Source organism: Mirounga leonina, unplaced genomic scaffold, assembly GCF_011800145.1.
Source record: "Mirounga leonina isolate KUSES-001 unplaced genomic scaffold, KU_Mleo_1.0 Mir_165, whole genome shotgun sequence".
NCBI lineage: Eukaryota > Metazoa > Chordata > Mammalia > Carnivora > Phocidae > Mirounga > Mirounga leonina.
In genome coordinates this window covers 54,175,808-54,200,285 of record NW_023270415.1, presented here as the reverse complement: position 1 = coordinate 54,200,285, position 24,478 = coordinate 54,175,808, and the positions used below count along the sequence as shown (strand labels likewise).

Genomic DNA, 24,478 nt, shown 5'->3' with positions numbered 1-24,478 from the left:
AAGAAAAGAAATGGCTGCCAGGTTCATGTCATTTAGTCAGTGAGACAATGGGTATAACCATTGCCCAGAGAGTAGGTGTATGGCCCTTTCAATTCATAGGATGAAGAAATTCTAGTAAGAATGTTTTAAAGTTAACTATAATAACTGATAACATCATAATAAACAACAAAAGAGGCATTGTATACTTACTGTTTTTCCTGCAGATCCATGGTTCGCCATTCTCCATGAGTTTGGACAATGGGAAACACATGAAAGAGAAGGAGAAGCTAGGCAAGGAGGAATGTGAAATGAGCTTATTCCCCTGACTCTCTCCCTGTGAGGAAGTAGGGGGTTCTTGGTGGGCTCCTGTATCTCTCAACCAAAGGGATATCCCCATTTAACTTGCATGTTTGGCTGGTGCAAATGCCAAATGGATCATGAATAATGACAGCAAATTAATGCAACCTAGTCTGGTAATGATGTCAAGCTCATCTGGTATTCCAGGTATGGTATCTTTACTGAAACAAATCAGCAAATCAACAATCCTTGGCACCTGGTGTACAGCTACTGACCTAAGAAATGCTCCCTCGTCCCATTTCAATCAACAAAGATAATCAAAAGGGTCTGCCTTCACTGGCAGGGATGATGGTATATTTTATTGTCTTGCTCCAAGGACTATGTCAACTTTCCTACTCTCTGTTGTAATATTGTCTGGGTGCTCCTTGAGCAAGCAGAACATCATGCTGGTCCATGTATTTATTCAATACTCCTCACATGCCCATTTTGGCTGTGTTATTTTTTTCCTGCCTGGTTATTGACTGATACAAATATACTTTTTCCATGTTCCAAACAGTGAGTGACAAGATGATGATGAAAATAGAAAAACGTATTTAAGTTAGTGGCTTAAACTATTATATTCCACTTACCAAAAGAGTCTGAGAGAACCACATCCTTTTCAAGCAGAGATACTGGAGAAGGTTTGTTGAATGCCAAACGGTGGAAGCTGACTGAGGTGTCACAGACAGCCCCTGGGAACCCAATGCTCCACTCGGCTTCTTGAGTGCAATGAGAAGGGTCCAGCAGTGAGCTGTGTGGAATGACGGTGTGTCCTCTGTGACCTAGGAGAGGGACATAAACAGCATGTTTCCTATATCATGTAAGAAAACTAAAAAACAAAACAAAACAAAATCCCAAACTGTCTACAACATATAGCTACTGTGACCGATAGTCCCAGTAACAAAATCTAAAAGTCCTGGTACATTTTGGCGGGGGGCGGCATGGGGCAAGAGGACCTCATGCAAAGGCTTTGCAGTGGACTCTTCAGTCAGGGAGCTTACTGTAGATGTAGCTGAAACACAGGATCTGAAGCACCCATGAGAGCCAAACATGGGATGGGAAGTAGGATAAGTAACTTGCTCAAGGGCACACAGAAGGATTCAAATCCAGGCAGTCTGACCATAAAGTCCATACTCTTAACCAACAGACTGCCAACTAACATTAAATATCTAAGCTGAATTAGATAAACTGTAAAAAATTACACAAAGTTTTGTATATTAGAACCACCTAAATGTCCTCCCTCTTAAATCCACAATTAGAACAGGAGACAAAAATCAACAGCTATAGTTGAGAACTCAGCCTGTTTGAATTTGAGATGAATCTTATTCCATCTTACAAAGTCTTTCAAAAGTAAATTGTCAATATCTGTAGATTTATTTGTCAATTATCTCTTAAGTAGTATGTAGAATCACACACATACATCCTCGCTATCTTAGACAGGTCTTTATTATTAAAAATGTGTAAAGACACTAAATTCTAGAAATTATGAATTTTTACAGAAAATGTGGCATACTCTAAACTTGAAATGGTAAAAAAATTTTAACCTATAAATTATGTTGCATTGTATATTACAGTTAACATACTCTTTTAATTAATTTCAAATTCAGAATTTAGATTGGAAAGAAAAGGGTTAACAGCAGGCCTGTAACTTATTCCTTTCCTTTAAAGTATTTTAGTAGGATATATCCAGTCTACCCACATTGCTTATGTAAATAAACCTGGAATATATATATTTATGGGGCATGACTGGCTGGAGAATTTGGGTAGTCATGTAAACAGTTTCTTACCTGTATAATTAACTGAATATATATAAAATGAAGCAGCTCTAAAACTGAAATGATTTCCTTTTGTAGTCAATGTTTCCATAAATATTGCTCAGAATTTGCTGTTAATTCCAAACCAAAGTGCAAATGCAAGAAAAAAGGATATTTGGGGAGGCTACATTTGACGATTTGGGTCTCTTCCAGGAAAGAACGTCTAATCTGAGCCTATTGTTGACCTATATCCTTAAATCACTTGCAAAGTTTGGTGCTGGGTAAGATCTGTGATTCATGTGAGTCTGCTTTGACAATTCAACTCTGTGTGTTAACACAAATATATTTCCAATGTATGTTATCAGAAATTGGAACATAACATTTACCTGTAAGTGAACCGTCAACATCAATCAGTACCACTTCATGTTCCCATCGAAAGCCAGCCTTGTTTGGTGTGTGGAAATACTGGATGTCAACAAATTTTGCACTCCAGCCTCCACATCTCTCATTACAAACTCCAGTGATGGACGTCACTCCCAAAGCTACACAGTTGGGACGGTCAAAGTTCATAAAGTGTACAGATGATACAGTCAAGCCTTCACTAAATGGGAGAACCAGGCCTTTCCTTGTGCAAAATGCAGACCCCATTCCCAGTTCATCGAGATGCCCAACTATTTTGGCATTTTTAATCACTGCTCCATTGGTTTCACCCCATCCTCCAACATAAGGAGCCAGAATCCTTTTGGTCTCAATTCCAGCCTCAAAATTATTTACCATCACAAAGTTATGGAACTGAAGGGCACCTCCATTGACCCATTCAGCTCCTTTTTCACAATTCCAAGTAGTCAGTGAATTAAATATCGCAGGCACTGGCACTGTAGAAGTACAAGATCCTGTCTGCATGGGGAAATATTCTTCAAATATCCACATTCCAAACCAACCTTGAGAATGAACAGTGTTGTTAAAGAATTCTCCAAGAGGAACTCTTTTTTGGCAAATGTTTCGGTCATAGGATGGCCCATCAGGGTGGTTGTTCATTCGGTACCAAAAGCCAAAGTGAGTGCCACCAGCAGCTGCATTGTGTCGTATGGTGTTGTTTGGGTTCGTTACCCAAAATGCAGCCGGGGTCACATCATCATTCAGAAGACTGGTACTTTGCTGCACAAATACTGCCAAGTTATACTGCAAGATATTGCCATGTTCAATACCATCTTCTATAAAAAATGCTCCTCCCTTGATATCATATATAATATTCCGCTCCACCAGCAGGTGATGTGTGTTATGGATAGTAACGGCTCTGTTATAGGCCTGGTGAATTGCACAGCCTCTTACATAAGATTTAAACTGTAAATCTCCAAGCAGGTGCCAATGTATTGGATAACGCCCCAACCGGAAAGCCTGGCCAGCATGGAATATCTGTCAAGCCCAGAAATCAGAGCTATTTAGTGATACACATATACTCATAATTTGTCTGGCTTCTATCTTCTCGTTTCAAAATAATCTCCAATTTTATAATAAGAATTATTAATATTTATATCTTCCATATTATTCACATTTATCATTCAAAAATGTTAAGTGACCTTCAACCTACATTGTTTTATTCAACATATAACAGCCCATACTTGTTACCAAATGAATGAATGAACAAAAGCCATCTTTGAATCTTCTGCTTTTCACTTTAGTCTATTAGTAAACTTCCATGTTTAGCAAAATAAAACCTCTCAAAGGCTTATTTTTCTCCTTCACTTTGATTCTTAGATAATAATAGGAAACATTGCCTGAATGTTTGCCGTGTGCCAGATACTGTGCTCTGTTGTATATACACGATCACGGTCTTCACCACAGTCCTATGAAGGAGCCAGTGATCATCAGCTTCATTTTACAGATGAAGAAATTGAAGTTCACAAGGGCTAAGTATCTTCTTCATGGTTATAAAACTCCATTTAAATCCAAGGTGGTCTGATTCTACATTTGGTGCTGTTATTAACTACTGTGCTGTGCTTTCTTTCAATAGGTCTATGATCTAGTAATTTAATACAGAGGATGCCAGTGTGTGTGTGTGTGTGTGTGTGTGTGTGTGTGTGTAATATGATCCTAGACGGTGAGGGAGGAAGATGTTAGGGCACCTATTTATTTTCATTCTCCATCTAAAAATTACAAATTAACTATTATTAATAATTAATACACAGATTGACCCTGACAACCTCACTCAGTCTATATCTTAGATGTCACATATGTGTAACATATTCTAGGAGGAGGGAAGTTTCATAAAACACAGATGTGGACTCTATCACCCTCCATACGTTGTTTGTAGTCTAGGTGTTCCCAGTGTAATAGATTTATAGGTTTTACTATCCCTCTCTCTCTCACACACTCCCTCTCCCCTCCCCACTTCCCTTTCTTCCTTTCTTCCTCCCATTTACTAAATACTTGACAAAAACTAGGCTAAACTCTGATTATATAGACTGAATATGAATAAGATACAGAGGGGCTCCTAATCTCTTGCAGATAACTTGCATATTTGTTCATTTATTTATATTTTGGTTCAATTAACAATCAGTTGAGAACCTGTTATATGCCAAGCACTGTTCCAGCCACATGAGAATCAGCAGAAAACCAGAAAGACAAAATCTCTGAACTAATTGAATTTATGTTCTGGAGGGAGAGATTGAAAATAGATATATGTCAGGAGTTATGAGTAAATAAAGGAAAACAGGTTTGGGCAGTTATTTCAAATAAAGAGGGTGAGGAAAGGCCTCTCTTAAGAGAGAACACTTGAGGAGACACCTGACTGAAATGAATGTGAACTAAACAAGCATTTGGTAGAGGAGCATTCCGAGCATAATGAGGAGCAAGCACAAAGAACCCGAGACAAAAATATGCCTGACATGGTCAGTAGATACAAGGAGGCCCATGTAGCTAGCATGGCATGAGCCAGGGGTAGAAATCATAGGAGGTAAAGTCAGAGGCCAGCTGGGGGACAGATCGTGTGGGTCCTATGGGAAGGACTTGGGCTTTTTGTTTTAGGTGTAATATGAAGCCATTAAACAGAGTGCAACAAGATCTCATTATACTTAAAAATTTGTATTTGACTGTGGTGTGGAGATTCTATTGGAGAAAGGGTGGACACAGGATGTTGAGTTAGGAGAAAATCATAATAATCTAGGTTAGAGGGGATAGTGGCTTGGTTGAGGGATCAGGTAGCAGTGGTGGAGAGAGAGTGGATGTGGGTCATTGTATTTTGTAGGCAGTATGGATAGAACTTGATGAATTTGATGTGGGATGCGATAAAAATAGAGAAACAAAATTTTGGCATGATTAAATGGGTGAATAATTGGTGTATCAAAACTGTGTGTTTACTTATCTGTCTCCTCTACCAGATTATAAGCAGCATCTGGCAAAAAGCAGGAATTCAGTGCTTATTCATTGTATGGATAACCTCCGGCAAACCATTGTGATTTAACAGTAATGCTTCTTACCTCTACATATTCTATTCTTCCAGTTACCATGTTAGCACCAGGTATGGGAGCATGAAACATAATGCAGCCTCCAAACTGGTCACTTCCTATTTCTTCTCCAAACTTTCCTTGGAAGCATGTCTGTGTAGCAAATTCACCTTTAAAAATATTTTTTAAGAAAACATAAAGAAAAACCATGGCAAAATCCTCTAATTATATTAAGATTTCCTCCCATACCTAATTATGTCTTTTTATTCATATATAATTTTAATCTCATCCTGTGACATAATTATTTGCATTCATATCATTTCCTCCTCTAAATAGCAAGCAAGGTGAGTGCCTTGTCTTGTTCACCTTTGCATTTCCTAAAGCACCTATTACAGAATTTTTCAAAGATACTAAATAAATATTTGAATGGTTGAATGAATACTGATAAAGGTACTTTGTCTTATTATCTCTGAAGCTTTGCCCCAAGATTTGGGAAGTAACATAATGCAATCTTGTATTTGTGTAGCACTAGAATATGCATTTTGTCACTTAATTCCTGTAACTACAGTAAGTGGACAGAACAGGACATATTCTTATTTTAAACAGGATGAAATTAAGTTTCATGAACTGGAATCAGAATGTAGGTTATTTGACACTGGATCCAGGGAGCCTTGTCTCATTTATCCCATCGAAGGAAAGGCTATACTTAAGCTCTGTTTGTTAGTATTTAACTCCATATCGGACTGTGATGGTATTAGTTATTACATAAAAGTATCATCTATCTATCTATCTATCCATCCATCCATCCATCTATTTATCTATTGTTAAATCACAATGTCATCTATCTGCTACACACACAGGCACACATAGAAGTACTATGGTAAGTTAAGCATAGCTATGTTATCAGTTCTGTCTAATGACACCTGAGTGGAAGAGACACATGTCACTTCAGGACCAAAGTAAGTGCTGTTGCTTGACTCCCCGCCATCACATGACTTCTTCTGTCCCAGAGATCACAGAGGCCTCTGTTGAAGTAGAGCCTCCCGCAGCCCCGATCCTGGAATCTTTAGAAAGAGCATTTCGGACACACGCAGCATGAACGAGAAATACATCTTTCTCAATTGAATCCCTGCCATTGGGGGCTTATTTATTACTACAGCATAACCTCGCCTGGCAGTTTGCAACTGGGGATGATTTTGTTCCCAGGGACCATTTTTTGCAATGCCTGGAAACAATTAATTTGACACGCTCTGGCTGCTAAAATTACCAGTGTCAAATCCATCTGGACATGCTGGAATTTTGATATTCCACTCCACATTATCAGATCCTCTTATTAAAATATTTCTTGTAAGAATTCCGACTTCGGCTCTCGCTTCAAACAGAGTTCCATCGGGGAGTCTGACGGTGATTCCTAAGTGTGTGTAATTCAGTGGCTCAGTTAGCATTATCTTCAGGCCATCAGCAGATACAGATGCGATGGTCCTCTTTTCATTCTCGTGTTGACTGTGTCTGTAAAAATTTTAACAAAAAAACTTCCAAAATTAATCTAAATCGACATAATCTTGTTTTAGTGCATTTGTCTCACAGTTTTTGAACACTTCATCTGTAAAATAGGAAAGTTTCAAATGTCATATAATATTCTGAAGAGGAATTTGAAGATGGTCTCTAAGTCTTTCTTAGAGTAACTGAATAAATTTTATAAAAGCATCTCAATTAAATAAATATTTTCCAAGTGCTATAGTTGTTCAGAGAACTGTACTAATTCCTATAAAGTATTCAAAAGAACTATTCATTTATAACTTTGAAGATCACACCCAATGGTTCTCAACTGAGGATGATTGGACCCAGGCTGACTAATTTTAGAAGTAGTAGTCTCGACCACTTGCTTTACAAATTCTCAAATACAACTTGCAAATGAAATAGTGAACAGTGAGTTAAATTTGGTGGGAAATTTCTTAATTTTTGTTTCTTAAAACTAAATATCCCTCAGCTAAATTCTAAACTTACCCTCTTACTTCATATAGAAAAGCTATAAATGAGAACTTTCTATTCTATTAGTAAGCCCTGTCATTTTGCTGCTTTTTATTTTGCCATTATATAATTAAAACTTCTTCCAAAGCCAGAAATAAAAGGGCACTTATCAAGCTAAGTATATATTTAACTCTTCCCAACATCTGCAAGTCTATTTTTAACTTGGAAAACGGCAAACTCAAAATGCCATCTTGAATTTTAATTCTAAATTTAGTCACAACCTTAACATAATTCAGCTGTTTCTTATCATAAATTATTATTTGTTACCTGATAAGCATAATCATATCCAATTTTGCTATTACCCATAATTTGAATAATAAAGCAAAAAGAAAGCTCCTCTTGCTCTCTTTCCCCCCCAGTATTCTTGGTGTAGCTATATTACTCTTGTTCCTTTTATTTCTTGCTTGTTAATACATATAATTAAACAGAAATTAAAGGTCATAAGCTGTTTCAATTGTAAAATGCCAGACATGTAAAAGGTCATGTTAATCATCACTCATTCTATAATAATTTCTTCTCTTTGATTCAATCATTACTAACAGTCTTACTCCATGGGAACCACTGTCAAGACTATAAGATATGAAAGAGCTGCTTTCAACCATGTTCTTTGGCAACCCCAAATAAAGCAGTTCATTTACATTTCTGCATTCATTAATGTATTTAGCTGAAGCTCTAAGTCAGATGTTTCTAAATGGCTGTTAATAGCAGAATGCTTTTTTCAAGCAAAATCTTACATGAGAATCTAACCATGAAAAACATTTCATTAGTATACATTTTACAGGTTCAAATTTATACTTTTCCTTATTGTAAATTAATCAACGAAAACAACACACTGGTGTTCAACCCAGTGTTAACATTCAGCAAAAAGGTACTTGGCTGTTCATATTTCTTTATTAGAGCTTTCAAATTTAAATCAAATAGTTGTGGATCTTCTGAATCATCCCTCTTTCACATAGTTTAAAAAATCTCTGTCCTAAATTAAAATGATCATGCCCAGAAGACATCATACCTGTGACCTGTGCTTGCAATTACAATCTTATCTCCTGGTTTCCAAGTTACTGCTTCTTGTAAAATCAAAGTTCTTTCTCCTGCCTTTGCAGTATGAGCCAGATGAGTCCAGATCACAGAAACAGGCAGACCTGGAGCCAACATACACACTGAGTATTTCTAAAGTTGCATTCTCTTGCATAGTGAGAGCTTTATGCATTTTAAATATTCGCCTGGATTGAATAAATGCTGGGAAGGCTCGTTTTACCTTAGCATTTTATACCTTCCTCAAAAAAGAAAAAGGAATATTTAGAATGTTTGCTTTATAAAAGTAACAGGTTTATGATAACATGTGTGGGTCTACAAAACTAAAAACATCTGCCTACAATGATATACTCCACTTAAAACAATCTTCTTTATAGGAACACAATATAAACGTGGTGGTGATACTGTTGCTACAAGGGGCAGAGGCCTATTATCTTTGCCACTGTTGATAGAAATCACTTAAATTGGTAATCTGGAGATAAATGAAATGTGAAAATTTCTGAAAATTATATTAGGATATTATTTAGCATAACGCAGGGCAACAGTTATCATCATAATAGGGACGTTTATACATTCTAAATTTATAAAAGAAACAGATTATTGCAATACAGAAGACTTTTATATAAAAAGGATTCACACCATGCTTCCTTTAAATAAGTAACCCTGATACCTCAAACATGACCATAGTCGTTTTTATTTGCTGATGCATTTCCAGAATATAGTTATATAAAAAAGTACAACTGTAAACTTATAGTTATACTTTAGAAAGAGCCTATTTTAAAATACAAATATAAGAAGTTACAGTCTTCTGCTTCCAGACTTACTGCCCTTTTATATAGATAAACGGATGCAGTAAATGATCACTATGTACAAAGTGCTAAAATAGGCAAAAGCTGTTATGGGAACACATGGAAAGGAATAAGCAGAAGAGTGTAGAGAAGATCCAGAAGGGCTTTGCCAGGAGTGACCTCGGTTGTGAGTCTTGGTACTCTGAGGGGCTGACCCGCCTTGGATAAGTGGAGGCCAGAGATAAAGAGGGTATACATAAAGACAGGAGAGGCCTGGCAAGGTTTCATTTAGAGAGGATAATCAGGAGAATTATCTCTGGTTTTCTGGCTAGTATCTCCTGTACCAGTTCCCTGAGCCCTTTTGGCTGCCCTACCATGCAGATCCAGGATTCCCTCTCGCACGGCCAGAGTTTTGGCGCCATATACTGGGAGCTCGGGAGATCGCAGGTGTCCATGCAAAGTAATGACTGCCCTGTGTTGAAATGGAGATGCTTCCGTCCCAATCTGCAAGGCATTTCACAAGCATCATTCAAAAGTTAAAACTCAATATCCACAATTCTAAACACTCAAAAGTCATCCTTTCTTTTGAGAAACCCATTGTTCAGTTATCAGTATCTTTCTTATAAAAGATAAACCTTAAATTTTCTAGGCAGCCAAATACACTATGTCAGATCTTTGGAAACAATACTGATTGACTTTAGCCATATCCCTGAGCAATTTTTTTTCTGTGCTATTTAAAATTCTGCTCTATGATAATTCACTATTATCCTTCCATTAAAAGCACAAGAATACTCTCTCTGTCAAATAAATAAATAAAATATTTTTTTAAAAAAAAGCACAAGAATACTCTGGAAAATTTTCCCCAGAGAAAAGGATTTTAGACTGATAACAGAGACCTACATAAAGAGGAACTTATGAGCGTCTGTTATAATTACCTAACTATTTTACACATGGTATTTTACAAAGAAATGGAGAAAGGTTAGCGATGATTATATATTAGGTTCTCTTGTATACCTGAAGAATGCCTCCATCCGTAATTAGAATATTTTCTGCCTGCAGTTCAATGTCAGCTTCATCAAATATTAGAGTCCCACCTATGAACCATACAATTTTGAAATACAACACAAGGGAAATTATCATTAAATGCTATTTGTTAAATTACACATACAAATTTAAATTCTTATTCTTATCTGATATCATTTTGTATGTCACTTAACTTCAGTTCTTTGGCAACATAAAGTATAAAAACTTCAGACAAGACCCAGGAGTTAATAGAAAATTAAATGTCTAGGCACATTATTTTCCCTTGATCATTGTTATTTTCAATGCTTTTAAAGAGTACAGCTACATAGAATTAAAGTTCTATAAACACAGGGCCTCAAAATATAAAGAACAAAAACAATTAAAATGAAAGAAAAGCACTTTTTATACAAATTATTATAATGCTGACATTACCTCTGAACTTTCCATCCACTAATATGCACTAGCAACACCTATAGCTTGACTGACATTTTTAAAGAATGTGCTAAGATACATTCTTATGAGACTGATGTAAATTTGTGAACAGTAAAACTTTACTTGTCCAAAAGTCCAACAGATAATAACTTCAAACAACTGAAACACTACTGTTAACCCAGAAGTTAAAACAAAAACAAAATATAAAGGTCTTTGAGCAGCTAAAACCATTATGGCAAAGTTTATACACGAAAGCCCAAAGCATTTTACTCTTGCCAATCATTATTGCTTTTACATGCAGTTATAAGAGTTATTTAGTCTTCTATAGTAGTAACAGAATATCAAGAAGCAGCGAGAACCCCAAGTACAATGAGAGTATGTTCAAAGGCAAAGGTGAGAATCACAACTGGCATCCAATGGGAGTCTGAGGGTCATTTAGTATAGAATTTAGCAAGTTTCTATGATTTTATAACCTCTGGGACCCACTATACCAGTCTTTTCCTAAACGGGAAATACTTTTCACTGTTATGATCCATTGCAAGTGTGTATGCATATGTGGATACACATATACACATTATTATTAAAACAAAAGTTTCATAAAACATTTAACTTTAAAAGATGCTTACCAACAAAAATGCAAGACACTCTGATATTTTCTTTTCTATTTCCTTAAAAGATTCTGCTCACAACACATTAAATAATTGCATACCGCAAACAGATTCTGATGCTCAATTTAAAGAACACAGTACTACACATTGCATTCAAAACCTCATACCACTATGGGTGTTCATAATCATGAACATTTAGTTAAATTTACTTCACAAAAATATACCATAGACAGAATATAATAAGCAGACTTTCAGAAATTTACCCTGAATAAGCAACATTTTCAGAATAGGTGTATTTTGATCCAGCAAAATTGTCTGTCCTTTTGTAATAACAACTAGAGACCCTTCCTCTGGGGGAGATTTTCCTCCCCATGAGAAGTTGGAGGACCAAACATCAATATACAGGAAGTCAGAATCATCCTGCAATAAAACATGAGAGACTTTTAAATTGAGAGTTTTTATCAGAATTCTTCGTTCAATTTCTCAAAATGAAGAAATTTAAATGAGTAAACATTTTCATTAGTAATAAAGTATAATCTACTTTAAATGTTATAGCTGCCTGTTGGTTTATTTCACAATAATAAAGTGAAAAATCAATGACCGATTACACCACAATCCAGAATAATTCAAAACCTGAAATCTTAAAATGTTACTAATAAGCAACAAAAACATATAACTTAAAATTTAGTATAGTTACATCTCAGTTATTTTTTGGAGACATTAACAAAGTAAAAAGTCCATTACCAATTACTTAATCTCCCATAATGCTTTTCTATTTTTCCTTCCCCCCCCCATTTTTCTATTGCTGTGATTACTATACCCAACAGCACTTTTACCAGTCTGGCCATGCCAATGCTTCTGATGTTGACACACACTGGAGCCCACCCTGAAGAGGTGTGGGCATTTGTCATACAGATGATATATGTCTTGTTGGAATACTCAACATCACATTTGGCTTCGGCTATGGTGATGAGAACATCTTGCATATTTTCACTGTGAAGAAAAAAGGGGGAAAACAAAACACTGATGTTTTTTTCTCAGATTTCTACGTCACATTGTCAAACACTATTACTGATATGCCTTATTGCAAAAATAATAACCTTACTCTATGATCCATCAAAGGCAGACTGATACTTTTTCAGTACTAAGACTTCAAAATATTTGTTGAGAAAAAAGTAAACAAAGATTAAGAAGCCAGGAAATAAAACTGTACAAATTAGCAGGCATTCCAATATTGGAGGAAAACTGCCCGGGTTCAATTTATTGAGAGATTTTTTGTTAGTCTCTAAACAGCTACTTTTGTAAGTGACTTTCAAGGATTCTTTTGTTTATGTGATATTCTCACCACATTCAAAGACTTTAGAATTTAATATCCACGTAAAAATGCAAGTCCAAGGTCTTGAGAAATTATGTACATGTGGAATTAAAATTGCCTCCTATGATTTAAATGATCTGGGGTTTTGAAGTCAGCCTTACCCACTTGAAGAATGATGACAGTGCAGTACATAAATTTGAGCCAAATAATGAATATGTTTAAGAAGAAGGAATCTGGCCAGTTACAATGAAATGGATATGATGTATGAAGACATGTTTCATTGACCCAATGAAGCAGATCAAGGTTGGTGATGAGATGGTGAGGAAAGCATAACAAGATGTGATTTATTCTTGGGATCTGACTAGGATTTGGGGCAAGTTATTTAACCTCTCTAATTTCAGTCTCCTAACCATAAAATGGAATAAAAATATCTAAGAGGGTAAGGCAGGAAGTTTCCATGGGGTAAGAAGGTGCCTGACACAGAGTAAATCTTTGATAAATGTTAGCTATTAGTACTACGATGTGCCTCAAGCATGACTTTTGAGCAGATGGGTACACATTACATGACTATATTTAAGCACTGTTCTTGCACATGAGAAAGCCAGGAGTAATGGCGTGAGCCTGCATATACGCACTGATGTATGTGTGTGTGAAGACTGTACCTGAAGCCTGATCCCGTGATTGTAAGTCTCGTGCCCCCTGCTGTACTGCCTCTCTTGGGATATATTTCGGCGATGAGTGGAGTCAGTAACATGGTATACGTAAAAGGAGTCGTGGACTGTGACAAATCCTTCCCGTTGACCACACTCACTTCACAGGCTTGCTCAGGTCCTCTGCCTAGGAGAAGAGGATCAAACTGAGGACAGTTCTGCCATCAGGCCTTTATTCATTCCCCAAACCCCCAAACATTTTCCATAACATCTTCCTTTTCCTGAAATCACTTCCAATATACACAGGCTATATGTCAAGTAATAAGGATCTCTAGCAATAGCCAAAAACATCACAAAGTTCATGCACATGATCAAAGGGAAAAAACCCTTAGAACCTTCCTAGGAGCCTCTTATTGCAGACAATTCTGCAAACTTCCCTGTGTAGGGTTCCAGCCCCAGAGGATCCAACATTGCAAATCAGAGCAGGAAAGGAGGAAGAACTGCTAAGGCACGCGCATGGATTGCGGCAAGGCGTGACAGCTGGAAGCGAGGTAAGAGACAGAAAAAACACAGACACTCAGTACAAAAGTGTCCAAAGAAGAAGCAGAGCTGGTGTTAAGACAACTCAAAAACCTTGACAAATCTTGACAGCACTGCTGCTTTTCTTTAAAAAATCAGCATATAAACTGACGTTCAAATGATAAATGAGTTCATTCACAAAAATGTTATATTTTCTTCAATATTCTTTAAGAAGCCAGAAAAGAGGGGCACCTGGGTGGCTCAGTTGGTTAAGCAGCTGCCTTTGGCTCAGGTCGTGATCTCGGGGTCCTGGGATGGAGCCCCGCAACAGGCTCCCTGCTCGCCTGCTTCTCCCTCCCCCTCTCCTTCTGCCCCCCACCCACCGCTCATGCTATCTCTCTCTCTCTCCAATGAATAAATGGAATCTTTTTTTAAAAAGTCAGAAAAGAAGTAAAAATGTTTAGAAAAGCTTCATCAAATTTTGTTTAAAAATGCATATAAACCATATCTTTTATTCACCTAGAGCATTCCTTTTCGTTCTTCTTAAATTTCATTGGGTAATTAAAATTTGTTGTATACTTAAAATGTCAGATAGTTAAACTTCACAATAACCCAAGAATTAGGGTTAATAATATCTCCATTTAATAGGTGGACAAACTGAAACAGAGGAGTTTAGTTACTTAGTGAGATGACATAGTAAGTGGCAAAATGAGATTTAGGGCTCCTGAGAGCCTGGGCTCTTTATCCACTAAATAATAAGAGTAATAGTAATAACAACAGCAAATCACATATCCTATTTCAGATAGCATTCCATCCACTTTACATACATTAGCTTATTAAACGTCACAATAATCCTATAAAGTAGGCGAAAGTTATCTCACTTTCCAGATGAGGAAACACTGAGGCACAGAGAGATTGAATAACCCGTCCAAAGACACAGCTTGGGTCTGAATCTTGGCCATGCATTAGCAGGGTTTACACTCATGACCATTATACTCTCCTATCTTTAATGGAAACTAATTGTTCAATAGGAATTAAAAATGCATTCTCCATTTGGCATGCTCCGTTTATGTAATAAACTGAAAAACTGCAATTTATTATAAACAATTCAACCTAGCCAAATGTTATGAATCTTGAAAGACATATAAACCTAGAAAACAAAGTTCTAAAGAAATTGTTAAAAACATAACATAATAAAATAAAATAAAAAAACTCTTCAGGCTTTAATAAAAAAATTTTTAATTTCTCTCTTTAATTTTTGATATATAGTGTAATAGAAAAATACCTATGGCTTTGTTTTTCAAGGGAAAATTTAAATAAAAACTTAAAAAAAATAAAAAATAAAATAAAATCAAGGTAGTCATAAAGGTGATTCAATTGCCCCCCCAAAACACAAAAACTTGGAAGAAGAAATTCAGACTCTGATTTCTTTAACATTAATCACTGCCATTCTTTTTCCTGACTACTCACCATCGTTACGTGGAATTTTACATAATAGTGTTGTGCGATCAGATTTAAGCCTGTCAACTGCACATTCTGAGCCACACACCAATATAGTTGAGGTTTGTGGATTAAACCCGGTGCCAGTCACAGTCATGGTCTGACCACCACCGAAGCTTCCTAGTGAAGACATACAAGGGGGAAAAACACAGTTCATGAAAAGAAAACCTCCTCTGTGTATTTATTTTAAAACCTGAAATGGAAGTAAATTACACTAAATGAAACAATTCTTAGAACTGAAGTTATATTTTATATTATACTATATTATATTAATGCAACAAAACCTTTACTGAATAAATGTTACATCCCATCATTTATTTAAACTACTTCTAGGAACTAAAACTTTATTTAAGAGAGATGTCAAAAAAAGAATTTCAGAGTAGTCAAAAGATAAATGTAAAATTACTATTTTAATTAGGAGTACATTGCTTATACTTTCTTAAGGTTTTTAACCACTAAAATAATTTTCAAATAGAAAAAAATACTTATTTGTGTATTCATAATTACAGGTCAGTGATGTCTAAGCATGATTTTATAAAATATTTTCACATATAATCTGGACATTTTAAGTAGCATTAAACTTGAAGTTAATTATATAACACTAAGAGAAATAGAGTCCATAAATGAATATTTAGAGATGATTAGTTGATACACATGCTTGCATATTCAATGCATGAACAAAAATATTTTTAATGTGTTATAGGAACTACAAATTTTAGCATTGTTTGAAGAATTTTTTTTTTCTAAATAAAGTAAGTGTTTACTGAAACAATACCAAGTATCTGTAGGTTCCTGCACATTCATGACTACCTTGGCTTGGATGAATATTTTGAATAGCAAGTGGGTACTCAAATACAACTGTGGACACGGCAAAGCCTTTTGTCTTATGATGCATCGTAACAGGAAAAGTGCCACCAGCATGATCTCCAATGACGCACTGCAATACGCTATCATTGACCATGGTTACGTTACACAGAATGTTGTCTATCATTACCAAAATGTCCAAGATATCAATACCAAAATTAGATCCAGTGATTTGAATTTTGGTTCCTGGTGGACCTTTAAAAAAAGAAAAAAAGCAAACAATATATCTAAATTCCAGTACCTATACATGCATTTAAAGATACACCTAATTACTCCCATAAACAAAATAATACCCAGTATTTCAAAGCTAATATATATAAATATATATTATATATTTATATAAATATAAATGTTATAAATATATAAATATTAACAAAGCACAAAGTTAGGCTGCACCATATGTTACAATCTACAGCATATTTACAATAAGTTATCTCAACATTCATTCTTTCCCAGCCCTTCTATCCATTCCACTGCATTCTTATTCTACTGCTATTGTTAATGTTAGTTCAGGCTAGTGGAGAAGAGGAAACAAGGGAAGAGAGACGATTTAGAATCAAGAATTATGAATGTCTCAGCAGGAGTTGTGGGTTGGAGTATATTTTAGGGATGGGGCTTACTATTTTTTATTTTTGGTACTTCCCTGTTATTGGCAACTCTTTTGAGGATGGATTAGTTTTCTTAATTTAAATATTTTCAATATATATACTTGATAAATTATGATAGGTAAATAATTAGATGTAAGACAGTATATACAGAAATAAGGAATTAATTTAAAGAATTATAAATGGAGGAGATTATGCTAAGTGAAATAAGTCAAGTAGAGAAAGTCAATCATCATATGGTTTTACTTATTTGTGGAACATAAGGAATAGCATGGAGGACATTAGGAGAAGGAAGGGAAAAAGGAAGGGGGGGAAATCGGAGGGGGAGACGAACCATGAGAGACTATGGACTCTGAGAAACAAACTGAGCGTTCTAGAGGGGATGGGGGTGGAGGGATGCGTTAGCCTGGTGATGGGTGTTAAAGAGGGCATGCACATATTGAATGGAGCACTGGGTGTTATATGCAAACAATGAATCATGGAACACTACATTGATGTAGTGTATGGTGATTAACATAACATAATAAAAAAAAGAGTTATAAATGAATGTTGATGTTGATGCCTTGAATAAATGTACATCGAACAAAGTACTTCAATTCTTCTGTTCCCTTCCTTCCTCCTTTTGACAAAAATGTATTGAGGGCATTAAACACAAAGAATTTGTCATAGGTCATCCAAATGAATACCTACATACCTAAATAATAAGTGAATAGGTACAAATCAATGTAACTTGTTACACATACAGAGTCACCAAGTAGTAGGCTGATTTTAATTCAAGTAGCAATAGTAAAAAGAACCATATAACTGATCATAGTAAAGATCACTGATATTTAAATTGTCATTTTAAAGACCACAGATATTTACGAGATTTTCATGTTAGGAATAGTTTTAAGATATGAGCCAAAAAATGTTTTTTAGGCCTTAAATTTTTAATTTCGTCTAGCATTTTCACCTTTCAAATGGAAGTGTTGTTCTAAGTGTGATCTATTACTTTGTTTCCTTAGTAAATAAAACAGCTCAGTTCTCACTTGTCTACAAGTCTTCTATCTTCAAATACATTGTTTGAAAGACACATTCAAAGAAAGAGATGGGACAGAAATGGTTCATGGAAATAAAAATATATGCCAATATCCAGTTCATCATTTGCAATGATTACAAATATATGGGGGAAACTATGTCATTGCTATTATTCATGTTTGCCTCTTTCACAATTTTCTAAATGATAAAACTTGATGTACCAAAGAAAATTCCAATAGCAAACTTCTTGAAGGGAGAGAATACATCTTACCCAAACCTGACCACATTTTCTGGTAATATAAACTTAAAAAAAGACTATTTTTAAAAGGCTGACATTTAATTAGTTCTTTATTGAAGTTGCCATTCGAAGTTACATTATACAAATGAATTTCTTTAACCTTAGGTACTTGCATGTATAAGGAAACTAATATTTAAAAAGCTTTGTCCAAAGTTGCATCACTGTAAAGTAGAAGAACTGAGATTTGAACCTAGGCATCAAGGTCACGTTTCATCATTACATTATAGCAGCCTCTCTAGAATTCATTATGTAGATGATAAGCATTCTAAGAGCTGAAAGATGACCAGAAACAGCATAGGACAATGACAAAAAATTAAGAAGACATGTCAATCTATTCTTAGCTTGGAAAAAATGAGTTATGTTAAATCATTAAGTAAATCTTATTTCATAATATTTTATTTCTATCTGAATGGGTCAATTACCTCCTTAAAAAGAACTCTGTTGAGTTAATAAGTTAGTATCCAATTGTAGTTTTGTGGAAATAAGATATACAGAAAAACTCTCAATGTCTAGTAACCTACTTCTGAATTTTACAGTTGTTTCCTATGCCTATCAATATTAATGACATAAATTAATTATCAATTTTAATTCATAGATATCCATCTCTTTCTTCCTCATTTTGAAATTTAGGTCAAGTTAATGGGGATTTTGTTTCAAAATAGAAGTTGGAATTTGTTGTGTTTTTTTTTTTAAGATTTTATTTATTTATTTGACAGAGAGAGAGACAGCGAGAGAGGGAACACAAGCAGGCAGAGTGGGAGAGAGAGAAGCAGGCTTCCTGCTGAGCAGGGAGCCCAATGCCCTGATGAGGGGCTCAATCCCAGGACCCTGGGATCATGACCTGAGCCAAAGGCAGACGCTTAACAACTGAGTCACCCAGGTGCCCCAGAAGTTGGAATTTGACTAAAAATTCTATCCCAAGAATGTGCAAAAAATAATTACAAACCGAAACTACACAGAAAAGTCCCATGTATTTATTGGGTTAAGTGGATTGTCTAAAAACACATCTTAATAATCATTTATAAACATTATTCCAATTCTACACTAATAAATATTACTGATAATAACGTATCAAGACAACAAAAGGGAAGTATTGGAGTACCTGTATTTGGGACAACTTCTCTGAGAAGTGGAGTATCTTCCAAGGCATACGTAAATGACAGAGGTGGATAGGCAACTGCATTAACAAAGATCTTCACACTGACCCTTCCAGCTGTCCCTGCTGGGGTGTAGCAGTGGACTTCACTGGAGTTGACAGAAATAATTTCACAAGGTTCATCCCCAACAGTGACTGTGGTATTGCCTGGGGAGAAGCCATTTCCCGTGGTCACCAATATAGTTCCACCAGCAATGCTTCCAGAAGCTGGTGTGACAGATGCTACCGCGGGGCTGCTAACAGTAAGGTTTCCCAGAGCCAAGCCTTTACTTCCCACCACAACACTAAGAGAATGAAGTCCAGCTGGGAGGGGACTCACAAGAACAGTGATGTTATTTTCATTAACATCTACTGCTCTGAACCGTTGGTTTCCAATGAAAACAGCAATGTCCTCCAAGGTAGTGTCAAAACCTCCTCCTTCAATAAGAACTTTTACAGGTCCCTCAACAGAGTATGGGAAGATTCTTGTTACAACGGCAGTGATGCTTTCTAAGTATGAAAAGCTGCAGTTCCCCTGACACTGGGCAGGCACTCCATGTATCAGAAGATCCACTTTCACGAGCTGTTGGGGAGCAGGAGATGTTTCACACTTGATGACTGTATAACTCACTGATAGAATTTTACAGGGAAAATGACCCATGAAGACTTCTACACCTGCAGAAGAAACTGCAAATCCAGAGCCTTTTATGGTCACTCTTGTCATTCCTGTAGCTGATCCTGCATTTGGCAACACCGTGTCGATGTTTGGCAAAAGTACAAATCGCCTGTCAAATTCATTGGACAGCGTATTGATAGCCGTGCCCAGGTTGTAGACAGTTAATGTGACAATTTCCCTGATGCCAACATCCATCGAGTTTTGAGGGTCAATATGACATATAATTGAACTGTCACTACTTTCTTCTACAATACAGGGGTAGCTACCAATTGTAACCTGAAAGTAAAATGGATATGGAAACAAGTCAATACATTACTCTAGTGTGAACTTAAATTTTATATTAACAACAACCAAATTTTAAAAATTTAATCTTGTGCAAACTTTTTTATTCATAAAAATAATTTTGGGGGCTGATTAAGACATCTCTTGGATTAATCTTAAAACTAAATTATGACCACACATGAATGTTCATAGCTACATTATTCATAACAGTCAAAAAGATAAAAATAATCTAAATGCCCATGACTGGTAAATGGATGAATACAATGTGTATATTATATAATGGAATATTATTTAGCCATAAAAAGAAATGAAGTACAGAAGGGAGGGGGATGAGGGGATGGGGTAACGAGGTGATGGGTATTAAGGAGGGCATGTGTTGTGATGAGCACTGGGTGTTATATGCAACTAATGAATCGTTGAACACTACATCAAAAACTAATGATGTACTATATGTTGGCTAACTGAACACAATAATAATAATAAAAAATACTTAGGCATTATGGGAAATCATTCTTCATTACACCAGGAGCTGTTGAATGCATCAAAAAAAAAAAAAAAAAGAAAGAAAGAAACGAAGTACTGATAAACATGGAACAACATGGTTGAACTTTCAAAACATTATGTTTAGTGAATAAAGCTGGTCACAAATGACCATGTATATTATTCTATTTATAAGAAAGGTCCAGAATAGGCAAATACATAAAGACAGAAAGTAGATTAGTGGTTATTTAGTGCTGGGAGGGTTGAAGAGATTGATGGTGATATCTAAGGGTTAGGGGTTCCTTTCTGGGGTAATAAAAATGTTCTAAAATTGAATGTGGTGATGGATGCACAACTCTGAATGTACTAAAGGCTACTGAACTATGCACCTTAAATGGGTGAATCATATGGTATATGAATTATATTGTAATAAAGCTGTTAGAAATTAAATTATGAGGTTGTGGATGAAACATTTTCCTTTTATTGAGTATACGGGAGATCTTTATATTCTTACCTTATTAGCACATGTGAGATTACTGAAGCCATGTCCAGTAATTGTTATCAATTCATTTCGTGTTCCAGCAGATGGACTAATGTTGTTTATAGATGGTGAAAAACAACTTGAAAGCTCAAAGACCAATCCATCTGAGTTTTTAACCCTGGTATTGTTGGGGCCACACAAGGGTTCTGTTGCTAGGCAGCCTGCCACAGAGCTCCCCAAGTGCAAATTCACAGGTCCTTTAGGCAAAAGAACTGCCTGTAAGTCACAGATAATATTCTAAAACAAGAACTGTTTTCAGACTGCATTACTCTTTATTTTAATGGTGGTGGTTTATATTCTATTAAAAATTGTTTTTGGTTTTGTTTTAATGACAAGAGGGGCTCAGGCAGTACAAAGTTAAAATAAAGACCTGGACAAAGGTGGTGTAGTAAAGAGAGAAGAGTGAATATAAAAATTAATTTATTTTTCAATTTGTCTAAGGCCAGGTCTTATGGGGAAAGCAAAACAATAACATCATCTCACATTTTGATATATTTTGGGGGGCACATACAGAGTGTCAAAATTTCTTCATGCTACATCTCATCTGAGGCACAGAAGGATTCTGGGAGAATGGCAGGACAACATTAACATGGGCCTCATTTTATAGAATAGATTCCAGCCTCAGAACTGTCCAGATCTATCCAAGGTCATGTAGCTGGTCAGAGACAAAGCAGGGTTATACCCAGTCATCTGCTTCCTACTCTAAAAGGGTCACATGCACCCTAGGTCACTGGAGTAAACAGTAAAGATGGTTTCCATCTCTAACCCTCTTACCCTGAGCATATGTGGCTTCGGCGCTACCCACAAACAGGTGCAGGGGAATGTGCCTGGTTTCAGCTGGTAAAACATTAATGACTCCTTGGAGAAAAATGGAGCAAGCCTCATCAACATACCCACTGCTGTAATAATGGATTCCAGGTGAAGTAAATTGGTAAGAAAATGAACCTGCCATAAAATAAGATCGTACATAATAAACACAAGCAATTAACGCATCCTCCAAAAGAAATTTCAAATGATCATTTATACACACATGCAGATGACAGGATTCTTATTTTTCATGCACGTGATATTTCAACAGGAAGTAGTAAAGAAAGGACTCACTGGCTATAAAAGAACTATCTTCTATAATGAAATTACATTCCAGGAAGACAAGATCCAGCATTAATTTTTCTAGAAAATCATGTCCAGTCTGGCATAATTTACCACATTTTAAAGAAAACTTCAACATTCAGTGAAAAACAAACAATACTTTGTATTCATGAGAAAAAGTTCAAACTGCTATATATATAGAACAAAACATACAGTTTAAAAGGCACACTTACACTGAGTTCTCTTAGGAGAAATACTCATTTGCTGATTCCAATCAACCGAAGTTTGTTACTTGCTACCAAGTTGGTATGATTAAAACACATACTCCAATTTTCTTTGTATTTTGCTTATTTTGATATTTTTTGAATTGATTATTCCAGAATAAAGATATTTCTGAATCAGAACTCGTCTCTGATATATAAAATACCTTGCTTACATTCATTTATAATATTTTTATAAATCTGCAACATTTTTACTACAGCAATAAAATGCCAACTATTTACATATATCATTTATGCAAAAGTATTTTAAATCTATACAACATCGCTTTATTATATCTAGGAAAGAGAAGCATGACACAAAATGCAACAAAGTCTAAGCATACCTGATGCAGATTTTTCTCTTCCATTCGTAAATCCTTTGCCATCATAAATTACACTTCCAGGGCTGGATACAGAGAAAACCCTATATCCTATTCCCCTAAGAAATGGATGTGCTTGCCAATGCCACGTCACTGTGTCTCCCACAGATATATTTAAGACTGATGGTGACCAGGCATAACCTAATCCATGTAATGGAAGCAAGAATTGAGACACATTTTTTTTAAAAAAGTCTTAATAATTATCTTTGAAGTATCACATTTTTAAATTTTTATGTGCATAATGAGAAGTGAAGGATAAAAATAAACCACACACTTCCAAAACTGATAATCAAGAGACAATTTGAAAAAAAAATCAGAAAGTCAATAAATAAGTTGTTCAGAAATATCCCATGGAATATTTTTTAAAGCTGTGTTCAGTTCTTTAAACATAAGAATTTTCTCAGGCATAAAGGCATGCCAAAGTCTATATAATTTCAATTTGAATATTTATTTAGAAACACATGGCCAATAACAAACTACCATAACTCGGGAGGTTCTGTACTGAAGTAAAACCTAATGGCAATTCCTCAACTTGCAAATTGCAGTCTAGGCTTGTAAACTCAAGTCTACCACTGATTCATTCTATATATGCCCCCCTATGTCAAGGGGATAAATTAGAGACAAACTATTGACAAATTATAGAAAGAAATACCAATACTTTTTCCTCTGAATACTTTGAAGTATTAAATAAATAAAAATCAGATCAACTTCAGGTTGTAATTATGTTCCATAATTTACAACATATAAATGTTGGCTGATACCTGAATCTTCTCCAATACTGGTAATCCTGAATGTATTCCCTGTTGAATGAAGAATACATTTTATGACATTTTCTGATGATGAAATCACATCACAAGGGAAGGACCCTAGAAAGAAAAGAAAAAAGATGGGGGAAAAAAACATTTTCTCAAATATTTTTTGTAAAACATAGAGATGAAGTAAACAGTTAAGGCCCTGCAAAAGCTCCACATTTAGTAAAATCTCTGATACTTTTCTGAGAGCTATCATGTTTGAGTATTGATTAATTTTAGAACAGAGACTTTCACTTTTTAAAGTGTTTTATACATATTAAATATAAAATATTTATTGAAATCAAAAGCAGTTATTCAATTTCTCTTTACCACCTTAACCAAACACACTTAGCCTTTTATATGCTAATAGCAAAATAAAGTTTCCATGATTGAGAATATTTGTGTAATAACTCAGCACCTAAAAGCACATCTTTTATCTTATTTTTTATATTTTAAAAATATTTTATTTATTTATTTTTGTGAGAGAGAGAGTGAGCATGAGCAGGGTGGGTGGGGGTAGGGGCAGAGGGAGAAGCAGACTCCCCACTGAGGCAGGGATCCGATTTGGGACTCAATCCCAGGACCCTGGATCATGACCTGAGCCAAAGGCAGATGCTTAACCAACTTAGGCGCCCTAAGCACATCTT

General features: G+C 35.6%; 1 protein-coding gene across 1 annotated transcript in view; it reads right to left on the bottom strand.

Moving 5' to 3' along the window:
- Positions 1–24,478, bottom strand: part of PKHD1L1 (PKHD1 like 1) — a 151,106-nt gene that overhangs the window by 64,884 nt on the left and 61,744 nt on the right. The window contains exons 34-50 of the mRNA XM_035011768.1: positions 23,802–23,906; positions 23,005–23,181; positions 22,086–22,256; positions 21,285–21,508; positions 19,300–20,284; positions 16,224–16,472; positions 15,384–15,533; positions 13,407–13,581; positions 12,266–12,422; positions 11,693–11,849; positions 10,381–10,460; positions 9,741–9,870; positions 8,556–8,685; positions 6,783–7,024; positions 5,549–5,685; positions 2,456–3,485; positions 906–1,097 (exon numbers count right to left, since the gene is read on the bottom strand). Of these exons, the coding sequence (XP_034867659.1) occupies positions 906–1,097; positions 2,456–3,485; positions 5,549–5,685; positions 6,783–7,024; positions 8,556–8,685; positions 9,741–9,870; positions 10,381–10,460; positions 11,693–11,849; positions 12,266–12,422; positions 13,407–13,581; positions 15,384–15,533; positions 16,224–16,472; positions 19,300–20,284; positions 21,285–21,508; positions 22,086–22,256; positions 23,005–23,181; positions 23,802–23,906 (4,491 nt within the window). The remainder of the gene's footprint in view (positions 1–905; positions 1,098–2,455; positions 3,486–5,548; positions 5,686–6,782; positions 7,025–8,555; positions 8,686–9,740; positions 9,871–10,380; positions 10,461–11,692; positions 11,850–12,265; positions 12,423–13,406; positions 13,582–15,383; positions 15,534–16,223; positions 16,473–19,299; positions 20,285–21,284; positions 21,509–22,085; positions 22,257–23,004; positions 23,182–23,801; positions 23,907–24,478) is intronic.